The sequence below is a fragment of the Salmo salar genome, chromosome 02 (assembly GCF_965601325.2).
Source record: "Salmo salar chromosome 02, fSalSal1, whole genome shotgun sequence".
Taxonomy (NCBI): domain Eukaryota; kingdom Metazoa; phylum Chordata; class Actinopteri; order Salmoniformes; family Salmonidae; genus Salmo; species Salmo salar.
This window is the reverse complement of record NC_138292.1, coordinates 82,648,704-82,673,421: the sequence shown is the minus strand read 5'-3', so window position 1 is coordinate 82,673,421 and position 24,718 is coordinate 82,648,704. Positions and strand designations below refer to the sequence as shown.

Below are 24,718 nucleotides of genomic sequence, written 5' to 3'. Positions count from 1 at the left end.
TCTGCCCACAAATTTTCTATAGGATTGAGGTCAGGGCTTTGTGATGGCCACTCCAATACCTTGACTTTGTTGTCTTTAAGCCATTTTGCCACAACTTTGGAAGTATGCTTGGAGTCATTGTCCATTTGGAAGACCCATTTGCGACCAAGCTTTAACTTCCTGACTGATGTCTTGAGATGTTGCTTCAATATATCCACATAATTTTACTCCCTCATGATGCGACCTATTTTGTGAAGTGCACCAGTCCCTCCCGCAGCGAAGCACCCCCACAACATGATGCCGCCACCCCCGTGCTTCACGGTTGGGATGGTGTTCTTTGGGGGAGGCTTGCGAGGGGGAGGCTTGCGAGCCTCCCCCTTTTTCCTCCAAACATAACAATGGTCATTATGGCCAAACAGTTCTACTTTTGTTTCATCAGACCAGATGACATTTCTCCAAAAAGTACAACCTTTGTTCCCATGTGCAGTTGCAAACCGTTGTCTGGCTTTTTTATAGCGGTTTTGGAGCAGTGGCTTCTTCCTTGCTGAGCGGCCTTTCAGGTTATGTCGATAGACTCGTTTTACTGGGATATAGATACTTTTGTACCCGTTTCCTCCAGCATCTTCACAAGGTCCTTTGCTGTTGTTCTGGGATTGATTTGGACTTTTCGCACCAAAGTACGTTAATCTCTAGAAGACAGAATGAGTCTCCTTCCTGATTTGTATGACGGCTGCATGGTCCCATGGTGTTTATACTTGCGCACTATTTTTGTACAGATGAACGTGGTACCTTCAGGCATTTGGAAATTGCTCCCAAGGATGAACCAGACTTGTGGAGGTCTACAATTATTTTCATAGGTCTTAGCTGATTTCTTTTGATTTTCTCATGATGTCAAGCAAAGAGGCAGGTAGGTTTGAAGGTAGGCCTTGAAATACATCCACAGGTACACCTCCAATTGACTCAAATGATGTCAATTAGCCTATCAGAAGCTTCTAAAGCCATGACAAAATTTTCTGGAATTTTCCAAGGCTGTTTAAAGGCACAATCAACTTAGTGTTTGTACACTTCTGACCCACTGGAATTGTGATACAGTGAATTATAAGTGAAATAATCTGTCTGTAAACAATTGTTGGAAAAATGACTTGTGTCATGCACAAGGTAGATGTCCTAACCCACTTGCCAAAACTATAGTTTGTTAACAATACATTTGTGGAGTGGTTGAAAAACAATTTAATTACTCCAACCTAAGTTTATGTTAACTTCTGACTTCAACTGTAGGTAGCCTACCCCCACTGTATCTGTGAGCTGTTGGCTACAGTGCACGTGCCAAGAGCATATTTGCTATATAACGCAAGTTTTTAAAACCATAAGTAGAGTTGAAAATGCAAACCCATTTAACTTGTATTTTTCATTCGGTACATGGGAATTTAACAGTAAAAGTTTATTTATACACTACATCATAACGCAAAGCCTTTTATCCGCAATAAGTCTATTTGATGGAAACATTTCTGGTGGGAAAAAGCGTATATAGTTTTATGCAGATTTTAAAATATTCACATGAAAATCTGTTGCAAATTGCATGGAACCTTAGCTACTAAGGTGGATATTGATCCAACACCTGCTGCTTATTCAAACCAGCCCACTGGGCACAGACGTCAGTTCAACATCGAGTTTCTATTTACATTTCTTTGAGTCCTCAACTAAAGTGAATTCAACACTAAATGTCACCTGTCATTGGATTTAGGTTGCCAGTTACGTGAAAAATAAAAATACCTTATGTGATGGCTTTTTACAAATCCAATCAGCTTTCTACATTGATCTAACATCATCACATGGATTTATTTTGTTGAAATGTGGAAACAACGTTTATTTAACAAGCTTCTAAATGCCCCCAGGAAAGTCGAACAAGGAACTCTTCATTGAGACAATGATAAACAGCAATCTGTGGGCGAGTTGTGGTGGATATTATAAAATAAGGATCTGCTGGAGTCCAAGTAAAACCAAGATTATTTATTTATTTAATTTAATCCGTGGGCGAGTCAGTGAACATTTTCATTTCATTAAATCATCAGTGGGAAAACAATGCAAATGTGAACAATGGAGCAAATGCATTACATCCAAATATCACTGTATTATCTGTAGTGCTGGAGGAATGGCAAGCAGATAAACACACACATAGTCAGAGTTTAAAAAAGGACCATTGGACACATGGAATCTGATCTACTCTATATTCAAACTGACATACTCCATATTCATATTTCATATTTTCTAACAAAGATATACAAATGTATTTTAGAGTATACTTTGTACAATTCAATTTCATATGGTATAAACAAGTAAACACATTCTCAGTCAACAATATAAGACAATGGGAGCACTGTGTATGTTCTCTGATGAATTTTAAGTCAATGTGATGTGAAATATCAGTTTACACACTATAAGTTATTTTTCTCTCCTATGTGGATTCTCACATGCCTTTTAAGTGGCATTTGTAAGGCTTCTCCCTGTGTGTATTCGCTCATGAGCTTTCAGCTTTCCTAACTGCATAAAACTTTTTCCACACTGAGCGCGATGGTATGGCTTCTCCCCTGTGTGTATTTCGCTCATGATATTTCATGTTTCCTAACTGGTTAAAACTCTTTCCACAATGGGTGCAATGGTATGGCTTCTCCCCTGTGTGAATTCGCTCATGAGATTGTAGATTTCCTAACAAGCTAAAACTCTTTCCACACTGGGCGCAATGGAAAGGCTTCTCCCCTGTGTGTATTCTCTCATGTCTTTTCAGGTTTCCTAAATGGTTAAAACTCGTTCCACACAGGGTGCAATGGAAAGGCTTTGCTTCGGTGTGTGTCCTCTCATGTCTTTTCAGGCTTCCTAACTTGGTAAACTTAGTTCCACACTGGGAGCAGTGGTAAGGCTTATCCCCTGTGTGTATTTGCTCATGAGATTTCATGTTATCTAACTTGTTAAAACTCTTTCCACACTGGTCGCAATGGTATGGTTTCTCTCCTGTGTGTATTCGCTCATGAGCAATTAGGCTTCCTAACCGGTTAAAACGCTTTCCACAATGTGAGCAGTGGTAAGGCTTCTCCCCTGTGTGTATTCGGCCATGAGCTTTCAGGCTTCCTAACTGGCTAAAACTCTTTCCACAATGGGAGCAATGGTAAGGCTTCTCCCCGGTGTGTATTCGCTTATGAGCTTTCAGGCTTCCTAACTTACTAAAACTCTTTCCACACTGAGAACAGAGGTGTCGTCTTGCTGGTTTGGACATCTCTGGTTCCTCCGAGTTTGGTTTTTCTCCTGCCGAAGACAGTGTTTATTTAAAGAGAGACCTGAATGAAACCATCACATGATAAAACCGCCTTGCTATGAGGTTTAATCCAAATCAGATCCCTCAACCTGAGGCCAGTTTTCAAACATTTCATAATTTAAAACAATCTTTGTGTGATTTTAAATCAAATGATGTTGTAGAGCTTGCTGGTAATATAGTTACATTACTTATTCATTCTGTTTTAGAAGTCAGAACACAAAACACTAGACATTTCTATCACACTCAAGACACAGACATCGCTGGATTCCTATCAAGCAGGTGGTTCTTAATTTATAACCTTCATAGCTGTATGATACAGAATGCGACCTACACACTTCCTTAAACCTAAAATAAGTAAAAAAGTAATTTTGTGTTGAAGTCAAACACTTGTTTTTTTACATTGGAGACAGACACAAAGCACCTCAGTAACTTTTTGAATAACCACTAATGTCATGATATTTTGGGTAAAGTAAAAATAATGAAATATTTGGGGCAGATTTAACCCCTTTTTCTCCCCAATTTTCGTCAATTGGTAGTTACAGTCTTGTCTCATCGCTGCAATTCCCGTACGGAGTCGGGAGAGGCGAACGTCAAGAGCCAACCCAGAAGCCAGCCTCACCAACGTGTCGGAGGAAACACTGTACATCTGGCAACCGTGTCAGCATGCATGCGTCCAGCCCGCCACAGGAGTCACCAGAGCGCGATGGGACAAGGACATCCCGACCGGCCAAAACCTCCCCCAACTCGGATGAAGCTGGGACAATTGTGCGTCGCCTCATGGCTCTCCCAGGCGTGGCCGGCTGCGTCACAGCTGGGTATCGAACCAGAATCGGTAGTAACGCAGCTAGCACTGCGATGCAGTGCCTTAGAATGCTGCGCCACTCGGGAGGCTGTATTTATATTTCTGTTCAGTCAAAAATTTTAGAACACCTACTCATTCAAGGGTTTTTCTTTCTTTTTGCTATTTTCCACATTGTAGAATAATAGATGAAGACATCAAAACCATGGAATAACACGTATAGAATCATGTAGAAACCAAAAAAGTGTGAAATAAATCAAAATACATTTTATTTTTGAGATTCTTCAAAGTAGCCACCCTTTGCCTTGATGACAGCTTTGCACGCTCTTGGCATTCTGTCAACCAGCTTCACTTGAAATGCTTTTTTCAACAGTCTTGAAGGAGTTCCAACATATGCTGAGCACTTACTGGTTGCTTTCTTTCACTCTGTGGTCCAACTCATCCCAAACCATCTCAATTGGGTTGAGGTCGGGTGATTGTGGAGGCCAGGTCATCTGATGCAGCATTCAATCACTCTCCTTGGTCAAATCGCCCTTACACAGGCATGGAGGTGTGTTTTGGGTCATTGTCCTGTTGAAAAACAAATGATAGTCCCACTAAGCCCAAACCAGATGGGATGGCGTATCACTGCAGAATGCTGTGGTAGCCAACCTGGTTAAGTGTGCCTTGAATTCTAAATAAATCACTGACAGTGTCACCAGCAAAGCACCATCGCACCTCCTCCTCCATGCTTCACGTGGGAACCACACATGTGGAGATCCTCTAATTCACCTACTCTGCGTCTCACAAAGACACGGCGGTTGGAACCAAAAATTTCAAATTTGGATTCATCAGACCAAAGGACAGATTTCCACCGGTCTAATGTTCATAGCTCGTGTTTCTTGGCCCAAGCAAGTCTCTTGTTATTATTATTGGTGTCCTTTAGAAGTGGTTTCTTTGCATCAATTCCAACATGAAGGTCTGATTCACGCAGTCTCCTCTGAACAGTTGATGTTGAGGTGTGTCTGTGAAGCATTTATTTGGGCTGCAATTTCTGAGGCTGGTAACTCTAATGAACTTATCCTCTGCAGCAGAGGTAACTCTGGGTCTTCCTTTCCTGTGGCGGTCCTCATGAGAGCCAGTTTCATCATAGCGCTTGATGGTTTTTGCGACTGCACTTGAAGAAACTTTAAAAGTTCTTGACATTTTCCGGATTGACTGACCTTCGTGTCTTAAAGTTATGATGGACTGTCGTTTCTCTTTGCTTATTTGAGCTGTTCTTGCCATAATATGGACTTGGTATTTTACAACATAGGGCTATCTTCTGTATACCACCCCTACCTTGTAACAACACAACCGATTGGCTCAAACGCATAAAGAAGGAAATAAATTCCACAAATTAACTTTTAACAGGGCACATACGTTAATTGAAATGCATTCCAAGTGACCTCCCCATGAAGCTGGTTGAGAGAATGCCAAGAGTGTGCAAGGCAAAGGGTGGCTACTTTGAAGAATTTGTTTAACACTTTTTTGGCTACTATATGATTCCATTTGTGATATTTCATAGTTTTGATGTCTTCACCATTATTCTACAATGTAGAAAATAGTAAAAATAAAGAAAAACCCTTGAATGAGTAGTTGTGTCCTAACTTTTGACTGGTACTGTATATGGTCGATTCTGTGGGAAAGTCAACCTGAACAAGTGTAATGGAGGTAAGAACGTGCTGTGAGATCACTCCACAGCGAGCTTGAAACGTCACAGATGGAGCTATCCAACTGGTACCTTTTGTAAAGCTCAATCGGTTCATTGTCAAGGAGAGCAGTCACGCATGTTGAGAAGCAGAGGATCACTAGTTTGAGTCCAGTATGGGGACAGTGGAGGAAACTAAACTGTTAGCAGCACACTGGCATCAGTTACACATGAAATCAATAAAGTTAGTCATTTCCAAATGAAACCATGTTCTTTAAGGTCTATATGTTGGAGTTCAGGCTTTATTTGACCTGTTAAAGTAGGAAATTAAATGAATTTTTGTCCATTACAGAGACGGAGGCCAAGTCTCACAAGAAATGCTTTTCATTCAATCATATTGCATAGCTTTTAGAAAAGGCTTACGGAGCTTGTTTTAAATATATATTTGACATTTTTAACAAGTTCTGTAGATCAGATGTAAATGAAGCAATACAGACCACATTGAAGTGTCTGGAGTTTAGTTTGCCTGTTCTACAGTCTTGTAAAGATAGGGGGGGTTGACTGGGACAGGCAATGTAACATCCATAATGTTTTCAGAAAATGTTTTTGTAAAACATGCACCTTACATTGGATCATCTTGAAACTTTCTGTCTAAAGCTAACTTTCATCAAGGTTTTATATGGTCTATTGGTTTCTCTCTTTTCATTGGCAGAATCCTTTTTCAGTGTTATGATATTCATAACATCCATATCCACCAGTCTATCTTCATGTCAACTAACAGAACTCTGTCTACTGTGGTGGAAATATACCAGTCTATCTTCATGTCAACTGATGGGTTTTGACCTATGTGGTAGCAAAACTCATGACTCCAATATTAGCAGGCAGTATTTAGACTGTCCACTTTGAAGTGGTAAGACAGAATGACTATATAAGGAATGGAACATATATGACCAGGGCCCCGCTACCTTTATAACATAGACAGCTGTCAGATGTGGGCGTTAACAAGTAAGAACTGAGATGGAAAGATAATGGTAAAGAAAGGTCAAGAGGAGTTATTTTCATAGGGGATTCCATACGTTAAGTAGAGACAGAATACTATAAAGGCAGGGCTCCGGGATTAGAGAATTTAGCTGTTCCGTGGAATTGCTTCGCTTTGTTATGATTGTGATAAAGTCTAATTGAATCTACAAGTTCCGGTATCTGTGCAATTATTTGACTCAATGTTTTTCCACAACACCAATAAACTTCAAACATCCTTAAATCATGTCACGGAGGGAGAGAGAGGAAGGCAGGACGTGTAAATACTGTCAGAACATGCTATTGTTAGACATCAGGGATCCTATGGAAAGGAGGGGTGGGACACAGACTGGTACAATTCAACAGGACAGCTCTGAGTTAGGGAGGATTAAGGAATTCGGGCTGAGGTCAGATGAAGTGAGAAAGAACAGTCATCATTACAGTTCTGCCTAGCAACAGAGCGGTATTGTCTGACCAGGAGGAGACTCCGTCTAGGAAGAGTTAAATACCAGTGCTGGTGTGAATATGTTTCTTGTCTAATGCAGCTGTATGACCAAATGGGTGAATAAACTTGATTTAAGCTTTACTAATCGTCCCTGAGTTTTTTACTCTGTTTACTTAGAACCTAACACAACTAACATAACTGTCTAATGTGGTGGAAATATACCAGTCTATCGTCATGTCAACTAACAGAACTCTGCTGGTTGTCCTGGTAACAGATACCAGTGGGCAGATCTATTGTATTTGTTCAAACTAAACTACAGCACTTACTTTGATGTGTCAAATCTGATCCTTTCTTCTCTTCTCCTCCTCCCACAGTTCCACTCAGCCCCGTTGTTTTCCTGCAGTCCACCAGCAGCACAGACAACCTCTTCATACCCAGCAGTAAGGCGCTACCGGGAGAGGCATGACACAGGAACTCCAGGAGGGAGGAAGGGCTAGCGTTGTCCTGGTAACCGTAAAGAGGAGACACAGACACATATCATTATGGATGCTGATGTCACTGTTGACATAAAGTGCTTTACAGAAACCCAGCCCAGACCCTGATAGAGCAAGCTGTATGCTAGACCAGACCAAGCTGTACCATCTGGTGTTCTGATCTGGAGAGACTCTTCTCTGCCTCGTCAGCATCAGGATGTTGTTGAGGCTCCCCAGAGGATCCACAATAGTCATGTCTCTCTCCTGTGTGAACGAGAACATCAAACAGATGGTAAACTTACGACCGTCTATTACAATCATAGGCATTCATATCTAAAAATGCCTCTTAAATGTAAATGTAAAAGGGTCGTTCCACGAAATGGGTGCCTTTTACGTCCCTTTGATATTTTAAGTAGAAATTATGCAGCAATATTGAATTTTAAAAGCCTGTTGGCGCAGGTAGCCTAGTGGTTAGAGCGTTGGACTAGTAACTGAAAGGTTGCAAGATCGAATCCCCGAGCTGACAAGGTAAAAATCTGTCGTTTTGCCCCTGAACAAGGCAGTTAACCCACTGTTCCTAGGCTGTCATTGAAAATAAGAATTTGTTCTTAACTGACTTGCCTGGTAAAATAAAGGTTAAATAAAATAAAAGATGAGGGAACTTTAATGTAGACCACATTGAGAATTCAATAAATGTAATTTAAAAGACCCCAAAAACATATGTACCAATGGAAGATTGACCCTTTAACAATTCCTACATTACTGAACAACATATTCAAGTGTAGAACTTCAGTAGAATGCCCCTTTAAAACCACACATTAGTTCAACAACTGCATAGTTTGTGCCCCTGTTTTTAAGACAGTACTCACGGGTGGTAATCGGATCTTCTGTCTCCTCCTCTTTCACTCTCAAAACGTCTTCCTCCTTCACCTTTACTGAGATATAATCTTTTAGAGAGGAAGAGGATGCTTTCTCTTCTTTTACTTTAACAGCCCCCTCTTCTTCTTCCACGAAAATGTTCAGTCCCAGATCTTCTTTCTCCATACAGCAGATCTCCTCTCTCTTCACCGTTATTGAGATAGAATCTTTCAGAGAGGAAGAGGATGCGTTCTCTTCTTTCACTATAACAGCCTCCTCGTCCTCCTTCACTATAACAATCTCTTCTCCCTCATTTTTCATTCTGAAAGGTTCTTTCTCTCCTTTCACTATAACACCCTGCTCTTCTTCTTCCAAGACAACGTTCAGCGCCAGAGCTTCTTTCTCCATACATCAGACCTCTTCTTCTTTAGCAGGGGAGGAGTAGTTTAGTGAGCTCAGGGTCAGGAATGTTAGCTAGCTAGTTAGCATTAGTGACTAGCCTAGTGCTAACCTCAGTATATTTAACACGTAAAAATGAACACGCAAATTAGGTTAAAGTTAACCAGTTGATACGTCAACAGAGAAGTGTTTAAAACACTGAGATTAGCTAATGTACACAAACATGGTCTAAAGCATCAATCTTTTAGTTTTATGTTGGCTAGCAAGCTACCGAGGTGGTTGAAAGAGTAGGCGCCTTGTTGTTCCTGAAGAAGCGTCCCGTCCAGTCCATTATACGTCATGCAAGAAGCATCACATGAAAGACGCACATCGCCATCTGTTGACTGGAGTGGGTAACGCAGTTTGGAAACAATAGTTACTACACTTTTTGTATTGGAAAGAACGTCATAATAATTTAACAATTAGCTGATATATTTTCTCTTACATCTTACAAATAATACGTTCCTGTACACAGACGTTGAAGCTTAATATGAATATGTGGATGATGAATAAATACTTCTATGAATAGGTAGTGTGTTAATACACATTTGCTCTGTTCATTTTTCACGTTCATTTTTATCTAGATGTGACCATACTATTCCCTTAAAGCCATGCTCTATAAGATACGAATCATCCTGTAAACAATAGAGCAAATGCATCACATTCAAATAGCACTTGATTATCTGTAGTGGTATACACTGAGTAGACAAAACATTAAGAACACCTGCTTCTTCCATGACATAAACTGACTAGGTGAATCCAGATGAAAGCTATGATCCCTTATTGATGTCACTAGTTAAATCCAATTCAATCAGTGTAGATGAAGGGGGGAAGACAGGTTAAATAAGGATTTTTAAGCCTCGAGACAATTGAGGCATGGATTGTGTATGTGTGCCATTCAGAGGGTAAATAGGGAAGACAAAATATGTAAGTGTTTTTGAACGGGGTATGGTAGTAGGTGCCAGGCGCACCGGTTTGTGTCAAGAACTGCAACAGTGCTGTTTTTTTTAGCTCAACAGTTTCCCATGTGTTCCAAGAATGGTCCACCACCCAAACAGTGGCAGTCGGTGCTGTTTACTATCAGGGAGGACCATTTTGTTTTTCATGAGCATGGCCTTATTTCTACTACAGCATGTTGGATGACTGTCATTCATATTCCATTCACCCTGTTCAATGTATGGACATAGTCATGGTAGGATACATGAATCAAATCAAATCAAAATCAAATCAAATGTTATTTGTCACATACACATGGTTGTGTAGTGAAATGCTTGTGCTTCTAGTTTCCGACCATGCAGTAATATTTAACAAATAATCTAACCTAACAATTTCACAACAACTACCTTATACACACAAGTGTAAAGGAATGAATAAGAATATGTACATAAAAATATATGAATGAGCGATGGCCGAACGGCATAGGCAAGATGCAGTAGATGGTATAGAGTACAGTATATACATATGAGATGAGTAATGTAGTATGTAAACATTATATAAAGCGGCATTGTTTAAAGTGACTAGTGATACATTTATTACATCAATTTTTCCATTATTAAAGTGGCTAGAGTTGAGTCAGTATGTTGGCAGCAGCCACTCAATGTTAGTGAGGACTGTTGAAAACCTCTTAGGGATAGGGGGCAGTATTTTCACGGCTGGATGAAAAACGTACCCAAATTAAACTGGTTACTACTCTTGCCCAGAAACTAGAATATGCATATTATTAGTAGATTTGGATAGAAAACACTCTGAAGTTTCTAAAACTGTTTGAATGGTGTCTGTGAGTATAACAGAACTCATATGGCAGGCAAAAACCTGAGAAAAATTAAACCAGGAAGTGGAAGGTCTGAGAATTGTAGTTCTTCTTTTGAATGCCTATCGAAACTACAGTGTCGGTGGGGTCACATTGCACTTCCTAAGGCTTCCATTGGCTGTCAAAAGCCTTCAGAAAGTTGTTTCATACGTATCCAGTAACTGGGCAGAATATAGGAGCTGTCACTGAGTGGACTGCCTGGAAACAAAGGGATTGGATATGCGCAGTCCCGCGAGCGTGCCTTTCCTTATTTTTCTTCTGGAATGAATACGCTATTGTCCGATTGGAATTTTATCGCATTTCTACGTTACAAACACCATAAAGATTGATCGTAAACAACGTTTGACATGCTTCTAAGAACGGTAATGGAACATTTTGACTTTTTGTGTCTCAAATTACGCTCGCGCGTTATGCATTTGGATAGTGACCTGAACGCACGAACAAAACTGAGGTATTTGGACATAAATATGGATTATTTCGAACAAAAACAACATTTCTTGTGGAAGTAGCAGTCCTGGGAGTGCATTCTGACGAAGATCAGCAAAGGTAAGAGAATATTTATAATACTAATTCTGAGTTTAGATGACCCCAGAACTTGGTGGGTGTCTGTATAGCTTGCTTTGATGGCGAGCTATGTACTCAGAATATTGAAAAATGTGCTTTCGCCGAAAAGCTATTTTAAAATCTGACACAGTGGTTGCATAAAGGAATACTGTATCTATAATTCTTAAAATAATTGTTATGTATTTTGTCAACGTTTATGATGAGTATTTCTGTAATATGTGTGCTCATTGTGCTTATTCACCGGAAGTTTTGGAGGCTAAACATTTTCTGACCATCATGCGCCAATGTAAAATGCTGTTTTTGAATATAAATATGAACTTTATCGAACAAAACTTACATGTATTGTGTAACATGATGTCCTAGGAGTGTCATCTGATGAAGATCGTCAAAGGTTAGTGCTTCATTTAGCTGTGTTTTGGGTTTTTGTGACATATCTCCTTGCTTGGAAAATGGCTGTGTGGTTATTTTTGGCTATGTACTCTCCTAACATAATCTAATGTGTTGCTTTCGCTGTAAAGCCTTTTTGAAATCGGACAATGTGGTTACATTAAGGAGAAGTGTATCTTTAAAACGGTGTAAAATAGTCGTATGTTTGAGAAATTGAAATTATGATATTTTTGCTGTTTTGAATTTGCGCCATGCTATTTTGTCAAACGATCCCATTAACGGGATCCTGTCTCGAAGGGGTCACTAAGAGGTTAACAGTCTGATGGCCTTGAGATAGAAGCTGTTTTTCCATCTCTTGGTTCCAGCTTAGATGCACCTGTACCGACTTTGCCTTCTGGATGATAGCGGGGTGAACAGGCAGTGGCTCGGGTGGTTGTTGTCCTTAATGATCTTTTTGGCCTTCCTGTGACATCGGGTGGTGTAGGTGTCCTGGAGGGCAGGTAGTTTGCCCCGGGTGATGTGTTGTGCAGACCTCACTACCCTCTGGAGAGCCTTACGGTTATGGGCGGAGCAGTTGCCGTACCAGGTGGTGATACAGCCCGACAGGATGCTCTCGATTGTGCATCTGTAAAAGTTTGTGAGTGTTTTTGGTGACAAGCCGAATTTCTTCAGCCTCCTGAGGTTGAAGAGGCGCTGCTGCGCCTTCTTCACCACGCTCTCTGTGTGGGTGGACCATTTCAGTTTGTCTGTGATGTGTACGCCGAGGAACTTATAACTTTCCACCCTCTCCACTACTGTCCCGTCAATGTGGATAGGGGCTGCTCCCTCTGCTGTTTCCTGAAGTCCACGATCATCTCCTTTGTTTTGTTGACATTGAGTGTGAGGTTATTTTCCTGACACCACACTCTGAGGGCCCTCACCTCCTCCCTGTAGGCCGTCTCGTCATTGTTGGTAATCAAGCCTGATAGAGGCAACACATGGAGTTGGGTTGGATATAGTCAAGGTAGGATACATGATAGTGGAAACACATGGATTTGGGTTGGATATAGTCATGGTAGGATACATGATAGTGGAAACACATGGAGTAGGGTTTGATATAATCATGATAGGATACATGATAGTGGAAACACATGGAGTTGGGTTGGATATAGTCATGGTAGGATACATGATAGTGGAAACACATGGAGTAGGGTTTGATATAATCATGATAGGATACATGATAGTGGAAACACATGGAGTTGGGTTGGATATAGTCATTGTAAGTTATAGTATTCCATTTTAACTACAATTGTGTTACTAAGTGCAGCATTTATTCCAGTTCAAATAGTTTATCAAAATACAAATTAATTACTTAAAAATCATACAATGTGATTTTCTGGATTTTCTTTTAGATTCCGTCTCTCACAGTTGAAGTGTACCTATGATAAAAATTACAGACCTCTACATGCTTTGTAAGTAGGAAAACCTGCAAAATCGGCAGTGTATCAAATACTTGTTCTCCGCACTATATATAGAATGTAATCAGAGAGGTGATGGAGTCCAGGTGAGTCTGATGATGAGCAGGTGTGCGTAACGATGGTGACAGGTGTGCGCCATAATGAGCAGCCAGACGACCAAGAGGCCGGAGAGAGAGCACACGTGACAACACGTTTTCGGTTTATTTAGGAATAAATGATTGACAGGATGTGGACCACAAAACAAAAAAAAGGTCATTTTACCCCATTAATAACCTTTTACTGCAGGGGGCTAAATCAGGGGCACACCGAGTGTTTTCTTGGTAGTCTTAAACAAATCTACTGTGAAACAAAAGTATCCACATCACACACATGGTTATGGGCTTAAAAAAAGAAGACAGCAGTACTGGGTCAGATATAGTTTTCATGTATTTATATTTGAGTTTGCATCTCAATATGACACTTTAAATAAACTCAGCAAAAAAAAGAAACGTCCCTTTTTCAGGACCCTGTCTTTCAAAGATAATTCGTTAAAATCCAAATAACTTCATTTTGACAAAACAATATTGTTCATGTATATAATAGTTGTTTAATAGACATTCTAACATATAACACAATGCCTAGGTACTAAAGATTTTATATGCAACATTTGAACAACAATTTTGACCACCCTTGGGTTATGATGTATATGACATGACAAGATACATTGGCTACTTTAGTAATCTTTTTTTATTGACATGTTTATAATCCAAAAGTATGTTTTTAGAGGGGAGGGAAATACTGTTTATGTTAAACTGTAGAGAACAAGAACCTCTGGTGAATCAAGGAGTCCCTGATATTTTATATAGTACACATGTCCAGAAGGCTGGTTATGACAAACACATTTCAAAGTTTAAAACAAGGTTGTCAAGATTTTACATTTCTTTGAGTCGTCAACTAAAGTGAATTCAACACAAAATGTCACCTGTCATTGGATTTAGGTTGCAAGTTGGGTGAAAAATATTTTAAAAAATACCTGATGTTGATGGCTTTATACAAGTCCAATTAGTTTTCTACATTGATCTAACATCATCACATGGATTTGTTTAGTGAAATGATGTGGAAACAACATTTATTCAACCAGTGGGAGGCTTGCACATTCCCCCAGGAAAGTGGAACAAGGAACTCTTCATTGAGACAATGATAAACAGCAATCCGTGGGCGAGTTGTGGTGGATATTATAAAATAAGGATCTGCTGGAGTCCAAGTCAAACCAAGATTCTTGATTTCTGAGCTCAGAGAGAATAACAGAGTTACACAGCACAGTGTACAGTCTGAATTCCGAAGCATTGGGTGATGGGCACATATCTTCATAGTTTCCTGTTCCTGGGAGGGACCTCCTCTATACAAGGACGCAGGTGCAGCTGGTTTGCAACACAGGACGAGACTCCCAAGAACAGGATATTATAATGACAGTTTCACAAGGTTAGTCACATACTCAGTTATGTGGACACATACAATTAACATTTTCCATTACAGAGTCAGTGATAACTTTCATTTCATTAAATCTTCAGTGAGCCACCAATACAAATGTCAACAATGGAGCAAATGCATCACATCCAAATATCACTTGATTATCTGTAGTGCTGGAGGAATGACACACCCAGATAAACACACAGTCAGAGTTTAAAAATGGACCATTTAAACACATGGAATCTGATCTACTCTTTATTCAAACTGACATACTCCATATTCAATTCATGTTGTTTTCTCCCCTGTGTGGATTCTCACATGTCTTTTAAGTGATTGTGATGAGTAATATGTCTTCCCACAGTCTGAGCATTTGTAAGGCTTCTCCCCTGTGTGTATTCGCTCATGAGCTATCAGGCTTCCTAACTCGCTAAATCTCTTTCCACACTGGGAGCAGTGGTAAGGCTTCTCCCCTGTGTGTATTCTCTCATGTTTTTTCTGGTTACTTAAGTGGGTAAAACTCTTTCCACACTTGGAGCAGTGGTACGGCTTTTCTCCTGTATGCATTCTCTCGTGTATTTTCAGGCTCCATAATGTTGTAAAACTCTTTCCACACTGGGAGCAGTGGTATGGCTTTTCTCCTGTATGTATTCTCTCATGTATTTTCAGTGTCCCTATCGTCGTAAAACTCTTTCCACACTGGGAGCAGTGGTAAGGCTTCTCACCTTTGTGTATTCTCTCATGTCTTTTCAGGTCCCTTAGCTGATTACAACCTGTTCCAAACTGGGAGCAGTGGTAAGGCTTCTCCCATGTGTGTATTCTCCCATGTTGCTTCAGGTGTCCTTTCTGGTTAAACCGCTTTCCACACTGAGAGCAGTGGTAAGGCTTCTCCCCTGTATGTATTCTCTCATGTGTTTTCAGGTTACATAACAGGGTAAAACTCTTTCCACACTGAGAGCAGAGGTAAGGCTTCTCCCCTGTGTGTATTCTCTCATGTTGTTTCAGGTCCCTTAACCCGTTACAACCCGTTCCACACTGGGAGCAGTGGTAAGGCTTCTCCCCTGTGTGTATTTTCTCATGTTGGTTCAGGTGTCCTTTCTGGTTAAAACTCTTTCCACACTGGGAGCACTGGTGTCGTCTTGCTGGTTTGGAAGTCCCTGGCTCTGGTTCCTCCGAGTCTGGTCTTTCTCCTACCAAAGACAGATTGTTTATTTAAATAGAGACCTGAATGAAACCTCCTCATGATAAAACAGCCTTGCAACGAGGATAAATCCTAATCAGATCCCTCAATCTATGGCCAGTTTTAACAATCTTGGTGTAATTTTAAAACATATTATGTTGTGGAGCTTCCTGGTAATTACAAACAATGTTTACATTACTTATTTTATACATTCTGTTTTACAAGTCAGGACACAAAAAACTAAACAGTTCTAGGACAATCAAGACACAGACATCGCTGGATTCCTATCAAGCAGGTGGTTGTAAATATATAACCTTCATAGCTGTATGATACAGAATGATATAGCCATATTATAAAGTCTGAAAAGGCTTGGTCATTCACATGTCATGAATTCGCTCTACTGAACAAAAATATAAACGCAATATGTAAAGTAGAGGTCGACCGATTATGATTTTTCAATGCCGATACCGATTATTGGAGGACCAAAAAAAAAGCCTATACCGATTAATTGGCCGATTTTTATATATTTGTAATAATGACAATTACAACAATACTGAATGAGCACTTTTATTTAACTTAATATAATACATCAATTAAATCAATTTAGTCTCAAATAAATAATGAAACAAGTTAAATTTGGTTTAAATAATGCAAAAACACAGTGTTGGAGAAGAAAGTAAAAGTGCAATATGTGCCATGTAAAAAAGCTAACGTTTAAGTTCCTTGCACAGAACATGAGAACATATGAAAGCTGGTGGTTCCTTTTAACATGAGTCTTCAATATTCCCAGGTAAGAAGTTTTAGGTTGTAGTTATTATAAGAATTATAGGACTATTTCTCTCTATACGATTTGTATTTCATATACCTTTGACTATTGGATGTTCTTATAGGCACTTTAGTATTGCCAGCCTAATCTCGGGAGTTGATAGGCTTGAGGTCATAAACAGCGCTGTGCTTCAAGCATTGCGAAGAGCTGCTGGCAAACGCAGAAAAGTGCTGTTTGAATGAATGCTAACAAGCCTGCTGCTGCCTACCACCCCTCAATCAGACTGCTCTATCAAATCATAGACTTAACTATAATATAATAAACACACAGAAATACAAGCCTTAGGTCATTAATATGGTCAAATCCGGAAACTATCATTTCGAAAACAAAACGTTTATTCTTTCAGTGAAATACGGAACCGTTCCGTATTTTATCAAACGGGTGGCAACCCTAAGTCTAAATATTGCTGTTACATTGCACAACCTTCAATGTTATTTTATAATTATGTAACATTTTGGCAAATTAATTACGGTCTTTGTTAGGAAGAAATGGTCTTCACACAGTTCGCAACGAGCCAGGCGGCCCAAACTTCTGCATATACCCTGACGCGAATGCGCTTTTGTTAAATCATCACCCGTTTGGCGAAGTAGGCTGTGATTCGATGATAAATTAACAGGCACCGCATTGATTATATGCAACGCAGGACAACTATGTGTAGTTAACTAGTGATTGTTAATATTTATATTCTGGGTTTTGGGTAAACTTCTCCTTTAAAGCATCATTGAGAAATAATGAATTGAAGTTGGAACATCTGTAACATTTGTAGACTAGCGGTTAAGAACGTTGGGCCAGTAACTGAAATGTCTCCGATTCGAATCCCCACGACGGCAAGTAGGAAAAATCCTCATTTAAGACTCTATAATGTTTCACCATTAGATGCTACAGGCCTCCTATAAGACTCTATAATATTTGAAGAATCTAGGTATAGTGTAGTGTAGCTATTATTATATATAGATAGAAATGCTTTTCATTTAATCATATTTCATGGCTTTTAGAAAAGGCTTACAGAGCTTGTTTTAAATATATATATTTGCAATTTTTAACAAGTTCTGTAGAGCAGATGTTAATTTTTATTTTATTTTTTTATTTCACCTTTATTTAACCAGGTAGGCTAGTTGAGAACAAGTTCTCATTTACAACTGCGACCTGGCCAAGAAAGCAAAGCAGTTCGACACATACAACAACACAGAGTTACACATGGAGTAAACAAACATACAGTCAATAATACAGTAGAAAAACAAGTCTATATACAATGTGTGCAAATGAGGTGAGATCAGGGAGGTAAGGCAATAAATAGGCCATGGTGGCGAAGTAAATGCAATATAGCAATTCAACACTGGAATGGTAGATGTGCAGTAGATGAATGTGCAAAGTAGAAATACTGGGGTGCAAATACAGTAGGGAATGAGGTAGTTGTTTGGGCTATATACAGACGGGCTATGTACAGGTGCAGTGATCTGTGAGCTGCTCTGACAGCTGGTGCTTAAAGCTAGTGAGGGAGATATAAGTCTCCAACTTCAGTGATTTTTATAATTCGTTCCAGTCATTGGCAGCAGAGAACTGGAAGGAGAGGCGGCCAAAGGAGGAATTGGCTTTCGGTGAGATATACCTGCTGGAGCGCGTGCTACGTGTGGGTGCTGCTATGGTGACCAGCGAGCTGAGATAAGGCAGGGCTTTACCTAGCAGGGTCTTGTAGATGACCTGTAGCCAGTGGGTTTGGCGACGAGTATGAAGCGAGGGCCAGCCAACGAGAGCATACAGGTCGCAGAGGTCGGTAGTATATGGGGCTATGGTGGCAAAACGGATGGCACTGTGATAGACTGCATCCAATTTGTTGAGTAGAGTGTTGGAGGCTATTTTGTAAATGACATTGCCGAAGTCGAGGATCGGTAGGATGGTCAGTTTTACGAGGGTATGTTTGGCAGCACGAGTGAAGGAGGCTTTGTTGCGAAATAGGAAGCCAATTCTAGTTTTAATTTTGGATTGGAGATGTTTGATGTGAGTCTGGACGGAGAGTTTACAGTCTAACCAGACACCTAGGTATTTGTAGTTGTCCACATATTCTAAGTCAGAACCGTCCAGAGCAGTGATGCTGGACGGGCGGGCAGGTGCGGGCAGCGATCGGTTGAAGAGCATGCATTTAGTTTTACTTGTATTTAAGAGCAGTCGGAGGCCACAGAAGGATAGTTGTATGGCATTGAAGCTCGTCTGGAGAGTTGTTAACACAGTGTCCAAAAAAGGGCCAGAAGTATACAGAATGGTGTCATCTGCGTAGAGGTGGATCAGAGAATCACCAGAAGCAAGAATGCAGACCACATTGAAGTGTCTGCAGTTTTGTTTGCCTATTCTAGAGTCTTGTAAAGATAGGGGGGGTTGACTGGGACAGGCAATGTAACATCCATAATGTTTTCAGGAAAATGTTTTTGTAAAACATGCACCTTACATCAGATCATCTTGAAACTTTCTCTCTAAAGCTAACTTTCAACAAGGTTTTATATGGTCTATTGGTTTCTCTCTTTTCATTGGCAGAACCCTTTTTCAGTGTTATGATATTCATAACATCCATATCCACCAGTCTATCTTCATGTCAACTAACAGAACTCTGCTGGTTGTCCTGGTAACAGATACCAGTGGGCAGATCTATTTTATTTGTTCAAACTAAACTACAGCACTTACTTTGATGAGTCAAATCTGATCCTTTCTTCTCTTCTCCTCCTCTCACAGTTCCACTCAGCCCCGTTGTTTTCCTGCAGTCCACCAGCAGCACAGACAACCTCTTCATACCCAGCAGTAAGGTGGAAGGGGGCAGGCTAACATTCTCCTGGTAACCATAAAGAGGGGACACAGACACATATCATTATGGATGCTGATGTCACTGTTGTCATGAAGTGCTTTACAGAAACCCAGCCCAGACCCTGATAGAGCAAGCTGTATGCTAGACCAGACCAAGCTGTACCATCTGGTGTTCTGATCTGGAAAGACTCTTCTCTGCCTCGTCAGCATCAGGATGTTGTTGAGGCTCCCCAGAGGATCCACAATAGTCATGTTTCTCTCCTGTGTTAACGAGAACATCAAACAAATGGTAAACTTATGATCTCCTATTGCAATCACATAGTCTTATAAGAGGCATGAATATGTCTAAAAAGGGCCTAAAATGGCCACTTTTATCATGATTTTATCAAATACTGTGTGATGCAATTGTAAATGGGTGCCGTTTGTGTCGCTTTGATATTTTAAGTAGAAATTACACACCAGTATTACATTTTATATTAGATGAAGTGCACTTTAACAAATCTAATTCAATAAATCTAATTTAAATCTCCCAAAAATATATGTACCAATGGCAGATTGAACTAACAATTTATACAGTACTGAACAACATATTCAAGTGTAGAACCTTTAAAACCACACATAAGTTCAACAACGACATAGTTTGTGCCCCTGTTTAAGACAGTACTCACTGGTGGTAATCTGATATTCTGTCTCCTCCTCTTTCACTCCCAAAACGTCTTCCTCCTTCACCTCTACTGAGATAGCATCCTCTTCCTCTCGAAAAGGTTCTTTCTCTTCTTTCACTATAACAGCCTCCTCTTCCTCCTTTATCATTCTGAAAGCTTCTTCGCCTCCTTTTACTGTAATATCCTCCTCTTCTTTTATCATTCTGAAAGCTTCTTCCTCTCTTTTCACTGTAACACCCTCCTTTTCAACTTCCACGACAATGTTCAGCCCCAGAGCTTCTTTCTCCGTCCAGCAGACACCCTCTTCCTTAACAGGGGAGGAGTAGTTTAGTGCGCTCATGGTCAGGAACGCTAGCTAGTTAGTTAGCTGGTAAGCTAGCTGGTTAGCTAACTGGTTAGCATTAGCCTAGTGCTAGGCTCAGTATCAGTCTTTAACACGTTTGCAAATTAAGTTAACCAGTTGATACGTCAACAGAAATGTGTTTAAAACACAGATTAGATAATGTACACAAACATGGTCTAAAGCGTCAATCTTTCGGTTGTATGTCGGCTAGCAAGCTACCGAGGTGGTTGAAAGACTAGGCGCCTTGTTGTTCCTGAAGAAACATCACGTCCAGTCCATTATACGTCACGCAAGAAGCAACACATGAAAGACGCACATCGCCATCTGCTGGCTGGAGTGAGTACCGCAGTTTGGAAACAATAGTTAAAACACTTTTTGTATTGGAAAGAACGTCATAATAATTTAACAATAAGCTGATATATTTTCACTTACATCTTACAACTAATACGATTTGATTTAAGAATGTCCTGTACACAGACGTAGATCTTAATATGAATATGTAGATGATGAATAAATTCGTCTATGAATAGGTAGTGTTAATACACATTTGCTCTGTTCATTTTTCACATTCGTTTTTATCTAGATACTAGTGACAATATTATTCCCTTAAAGCCACGCTCTATAAGATACAAATCATCCTGTAAACAATAGAGCAAATGCATCACATGCAAATAGCACTTGATTATCTGTAGTGCTATACACTGGGTAGACAAAACATTAAGAACACCTGCTCCTTCCATGACATAGACTCACTAGATGAATTCAGGCTAAAGCTATGGGCCCTTATTGATGTCACTAGTTAAATCCAATTCAATCAGTGTAGATGAATGGGGGAGACGGGTTAAATAAGGATTTTTAAGCCTTGAGACAAATGAGACATGGATTGTGTATGTGTGCCATTCAGAGGGTGAGTTGGGAAGACAAAATATTTAAGTTACTTTGAACGGGGTATGGCAGTAGGTGCCAGGCGCACCGGTTTGTGTCAAGAACTGCAACACTGCTGGGTTTTTCAGCTCAACAGTTTCCCATGTGTACAAAGAATGGTCCACCACCCAAACTGTGGCGGTCAGTGCCGTTTAAGATGAGGGAGGACCATTTTGTTTTTCATGAGCATGGCCATATTTCTACTACAGCATGTTGGATGACTGTCATTCAACTGTCATTCATATTCCATTCACCCTGTTCAATGTAACAGCGATAGGTTTAGACTACTACATGATTCTCAAATGTTCCCTTTACCAATCATGAGGTTGCTACAACCTAGCCTATGAATGAGGTTTACAACCTAGGAGCACACAGGTCAGTGACAGTGACACATTCAATACCACCTTGCATACTCTTGCCTGCATCTAGCTGATATAATATAATCATTAGTCCAGCAGTTGCAAACAAGAGTTTCTATTGGACAAATTCAGGTATGTTTATCCCCGTTTTGTTCTGTTTCAGAAAGGTTTTTCAACAACAATCGGCAACATGAATACACCCTTGATCACGTGTAAATAAAGTTCACTTTCGTAACAGCCACGTTGGTTTCCTTCTCACATCTATGCACTCTCCTCCTCTCACCTTTTCCCTTCGTTTGTGGACGTCAATGCACAACCCGTTAGCTGTATGTGACCAGGCGAAATAAACTTTCCAAGCGAAACCATATCTTAGCCTGTTAGGGCTAGGGGGCAGTATTTACACGGCCGGATAAAAAACGTACCCGATTTAATCTGGTTATTACTACTGCCCAGAAACTAGAATATGCATATAATTACTGGCTTTGGATAGAAAACACCCTAAAGTTTCTAAAACTGTTTGAATGGTGTCTGTGAGTATAACAGAACTCATATGGCAGGCAAAAACCTGAGAAGATTCCTTACAGGAAGTGGCCTGTCTGACAAGTTCTTGTTCTTCTTGACTCTCTTTATTGAAAACTGAGGATCTTTGCTGTAACGCGACACTTCCTACGGCTCCCATAGGCTCTCAGAACCCGGGAAAAAGCTGAATGATGTAATTCCAGCCCCTGGCTGAAAAACATTAGCGCCTTTGGTAAGTGGTCTATCAGAGGACAATGAGACTGAGGCGTGTGCACGAGGCGACCCCATGTTTTTATTTTCTCTCTCTTTGTACTAAAACACAGATTCCCGGTCGGAATATTATCGCTTTTTTACGAGAAAAATGGCATAAAAATTGATTTTAAACAGCGGTTGACATGCTTCGAAGTACGGTAATGGAATATTTAGAATTTTTTTGTCATGAAACACGTCGGGCGCATCACCCTTCTTTACCATTTCGGATAGTGTCTTGAACGCACGAACAAAACGCCGCTATTTGGATATAACTATGGATTATTTTGAACTAAACCAACATTTGTTATTGAAGTAGAAGTCCTGGGAGTGCATTCTGACGAAGAACATCAAAGGTAATAACATTTTTCTTATAGTAAATCTGACTTTGGTGAGGGCTAAACTTGGTGGGTGTCTAAATAGCTAGCCCTGTGATGCCGGGCTATCTACTTAGAATATTGCAAAATGTGCTTTCACCGAAAAGCTATTTTAAAATCGGACATAGCGAGTGCATAGAGGAGTTCTGTATCTATAATTCTTAAAATAATTGTTATGTTTTTTGTGAACGTTTAGCGTGAGTAATTTAGTAAATTCACCGGAAGTTTGCGGGGATATGCTAGTTCTGAACGTCACATGCTAATGTAAAAAGCTGGTTTTTGATATAAATATGAACTTGATTGAACAAAACATGCATGTATTGTATAACATAATGTCCTAAGATTGTCATCTGATGAAGATCATCAAAGGTTAGTGCTGCATTTAGATGTGGTTTGGGTTTATGTGACATTATATGCTAGCTTGAAAAATGGGTGTCTGATTATTTCTGTCTGGGTACTCTGCTGACATAATCTAATGTTTTGCTTTCGTTGTAAAGCCTTTTTGAAATCGGACAGTGTGGTTAGATTAACGAGAGTCTTGTCTTTAAAATGGTGTAAAATAGTCATATGTTTGAGAAATTGAAGTAATAGCATTTCTAAGGTATTTGAATAACGCGCCACGGGATTCCACTGGCTGTTACGTAGGTGGGACGAAATCGTCCCACTGGCCCTAGAGAAGTTAACTGCTACACACAGCTTACATCGTTGTCACCATATTAGCTAAAGTAACGTCATAGTCAACACAGCTAATAGAACTAATGCATTAGTAAACCTGCTACAATCATGCAGTAAGGTTACAGTGTACAGTCAAAGCTCGGACCGAGAGACTGAAAAACAGCTTCTATCTCGAGGCCATCAGACTGTTAAATAGCCATCACTAGCACATTAGAGGCTGCTGCCCTATACACATAGACTATTAATATCTGGCCACATTAATAAATGGAACTCTAGTCACTTTAATAATGTTTACATATCCTGCATTACTCATCTCATATGCAGTGTACAGTAAGCAGTTTTAGCAATTACACCGAAGGGCCCCGGTGGCAATTAATTTGTCAAACCAAAAGCTTACCTTGACTTGGAAGAGTTAGAGTGTTGTGTTGGATAGTCATAGCCAGCTAGCTAACATAGCATCCCTCTGTTTGAGCAGGGTGTTTGAGTAGGCTAAACTAGCTAGCTGCATTTGCTAACTAATTAAGAGAAACTGAATGTGGAAAAAAATGACAAAATCAGTGAGAGACAGAATAACAACAAAAAAATCCAGAAAAACGCATGTCAAAAATGTTATAAAACGATTTGCATTTTAATGAGGGAAATAAGTATTTGACCCCTCTGCAAAACATGACTTAGTACTTGGTGGCAAAACCCTTGTTGGCAATCAGAGGTCAGACGTTTCTTTTAGTTGGCCACCAGGTTTGCACACATCTCAGGAAGGATTTTGTCACACTCCTCTTTGCAGATCTTCTCCAAGTCATTAAGATTTCGAGGCTGACGTTTGACAACTTGAACCTTCAGCTCCCTCCACAGATTTTCTATGGGATTAAGTTCTGGAGACTGGCTAGGCCACTCCAGGACCTTAATGTGCTTCTTCTTGAGCCACTCCTTTGTTGCCTTGGCCGTGTGTTTTGGGTCATTGTCATGCTGGAATACCCATCCACAAACCATTTTCAATGCCCTGGCTGAGGGAAGGAGGTTCTCACCCAAGATTTGACAGTACATGGTCCCGTCAAATGATGCGGTGAAGTTGTCCTGTCCCCTTAGCAGAAAAACACCCCCAAAGCATAATGTTTCCACCTCCATGTTTGACGGTGGAGATGGTGTTCTTGGGGTC

The 24,718-nt window shown here is 40.1% G+C and overlaps 1 protein-coding gene across 1 annotated transcript; it reads right to left on the bottom strand.

Moving 5' to 3' along the window:
• Window positions 1–1,974: 1,974 nt before the first annotated feature.
• LOC106564044 (uncharacterized) lies at window positions 1,975–20,733 on the bottom strand. The gene is given in 9 exon segments (XM_045713136.2): window positions 1,975–2,574; window positions 2,576–3,279; window positions 7,546–7,723; window positions 7,859–7,956; window positions 8,562–8,952; window positions 14,950–15,842; window positions 19,335–19,479; window positions 19,615–19,712; window positions 20,120–20,733. Coding segments are annotated over 9 exon segments (2,961 nt in total). The 5' UTR covers window positions 20,457–20,733; the 3' UTR covers window positions 1,975–2,457.
• Window positions 20,734–24,718: the final 3,985 nt, after the last annotated feature.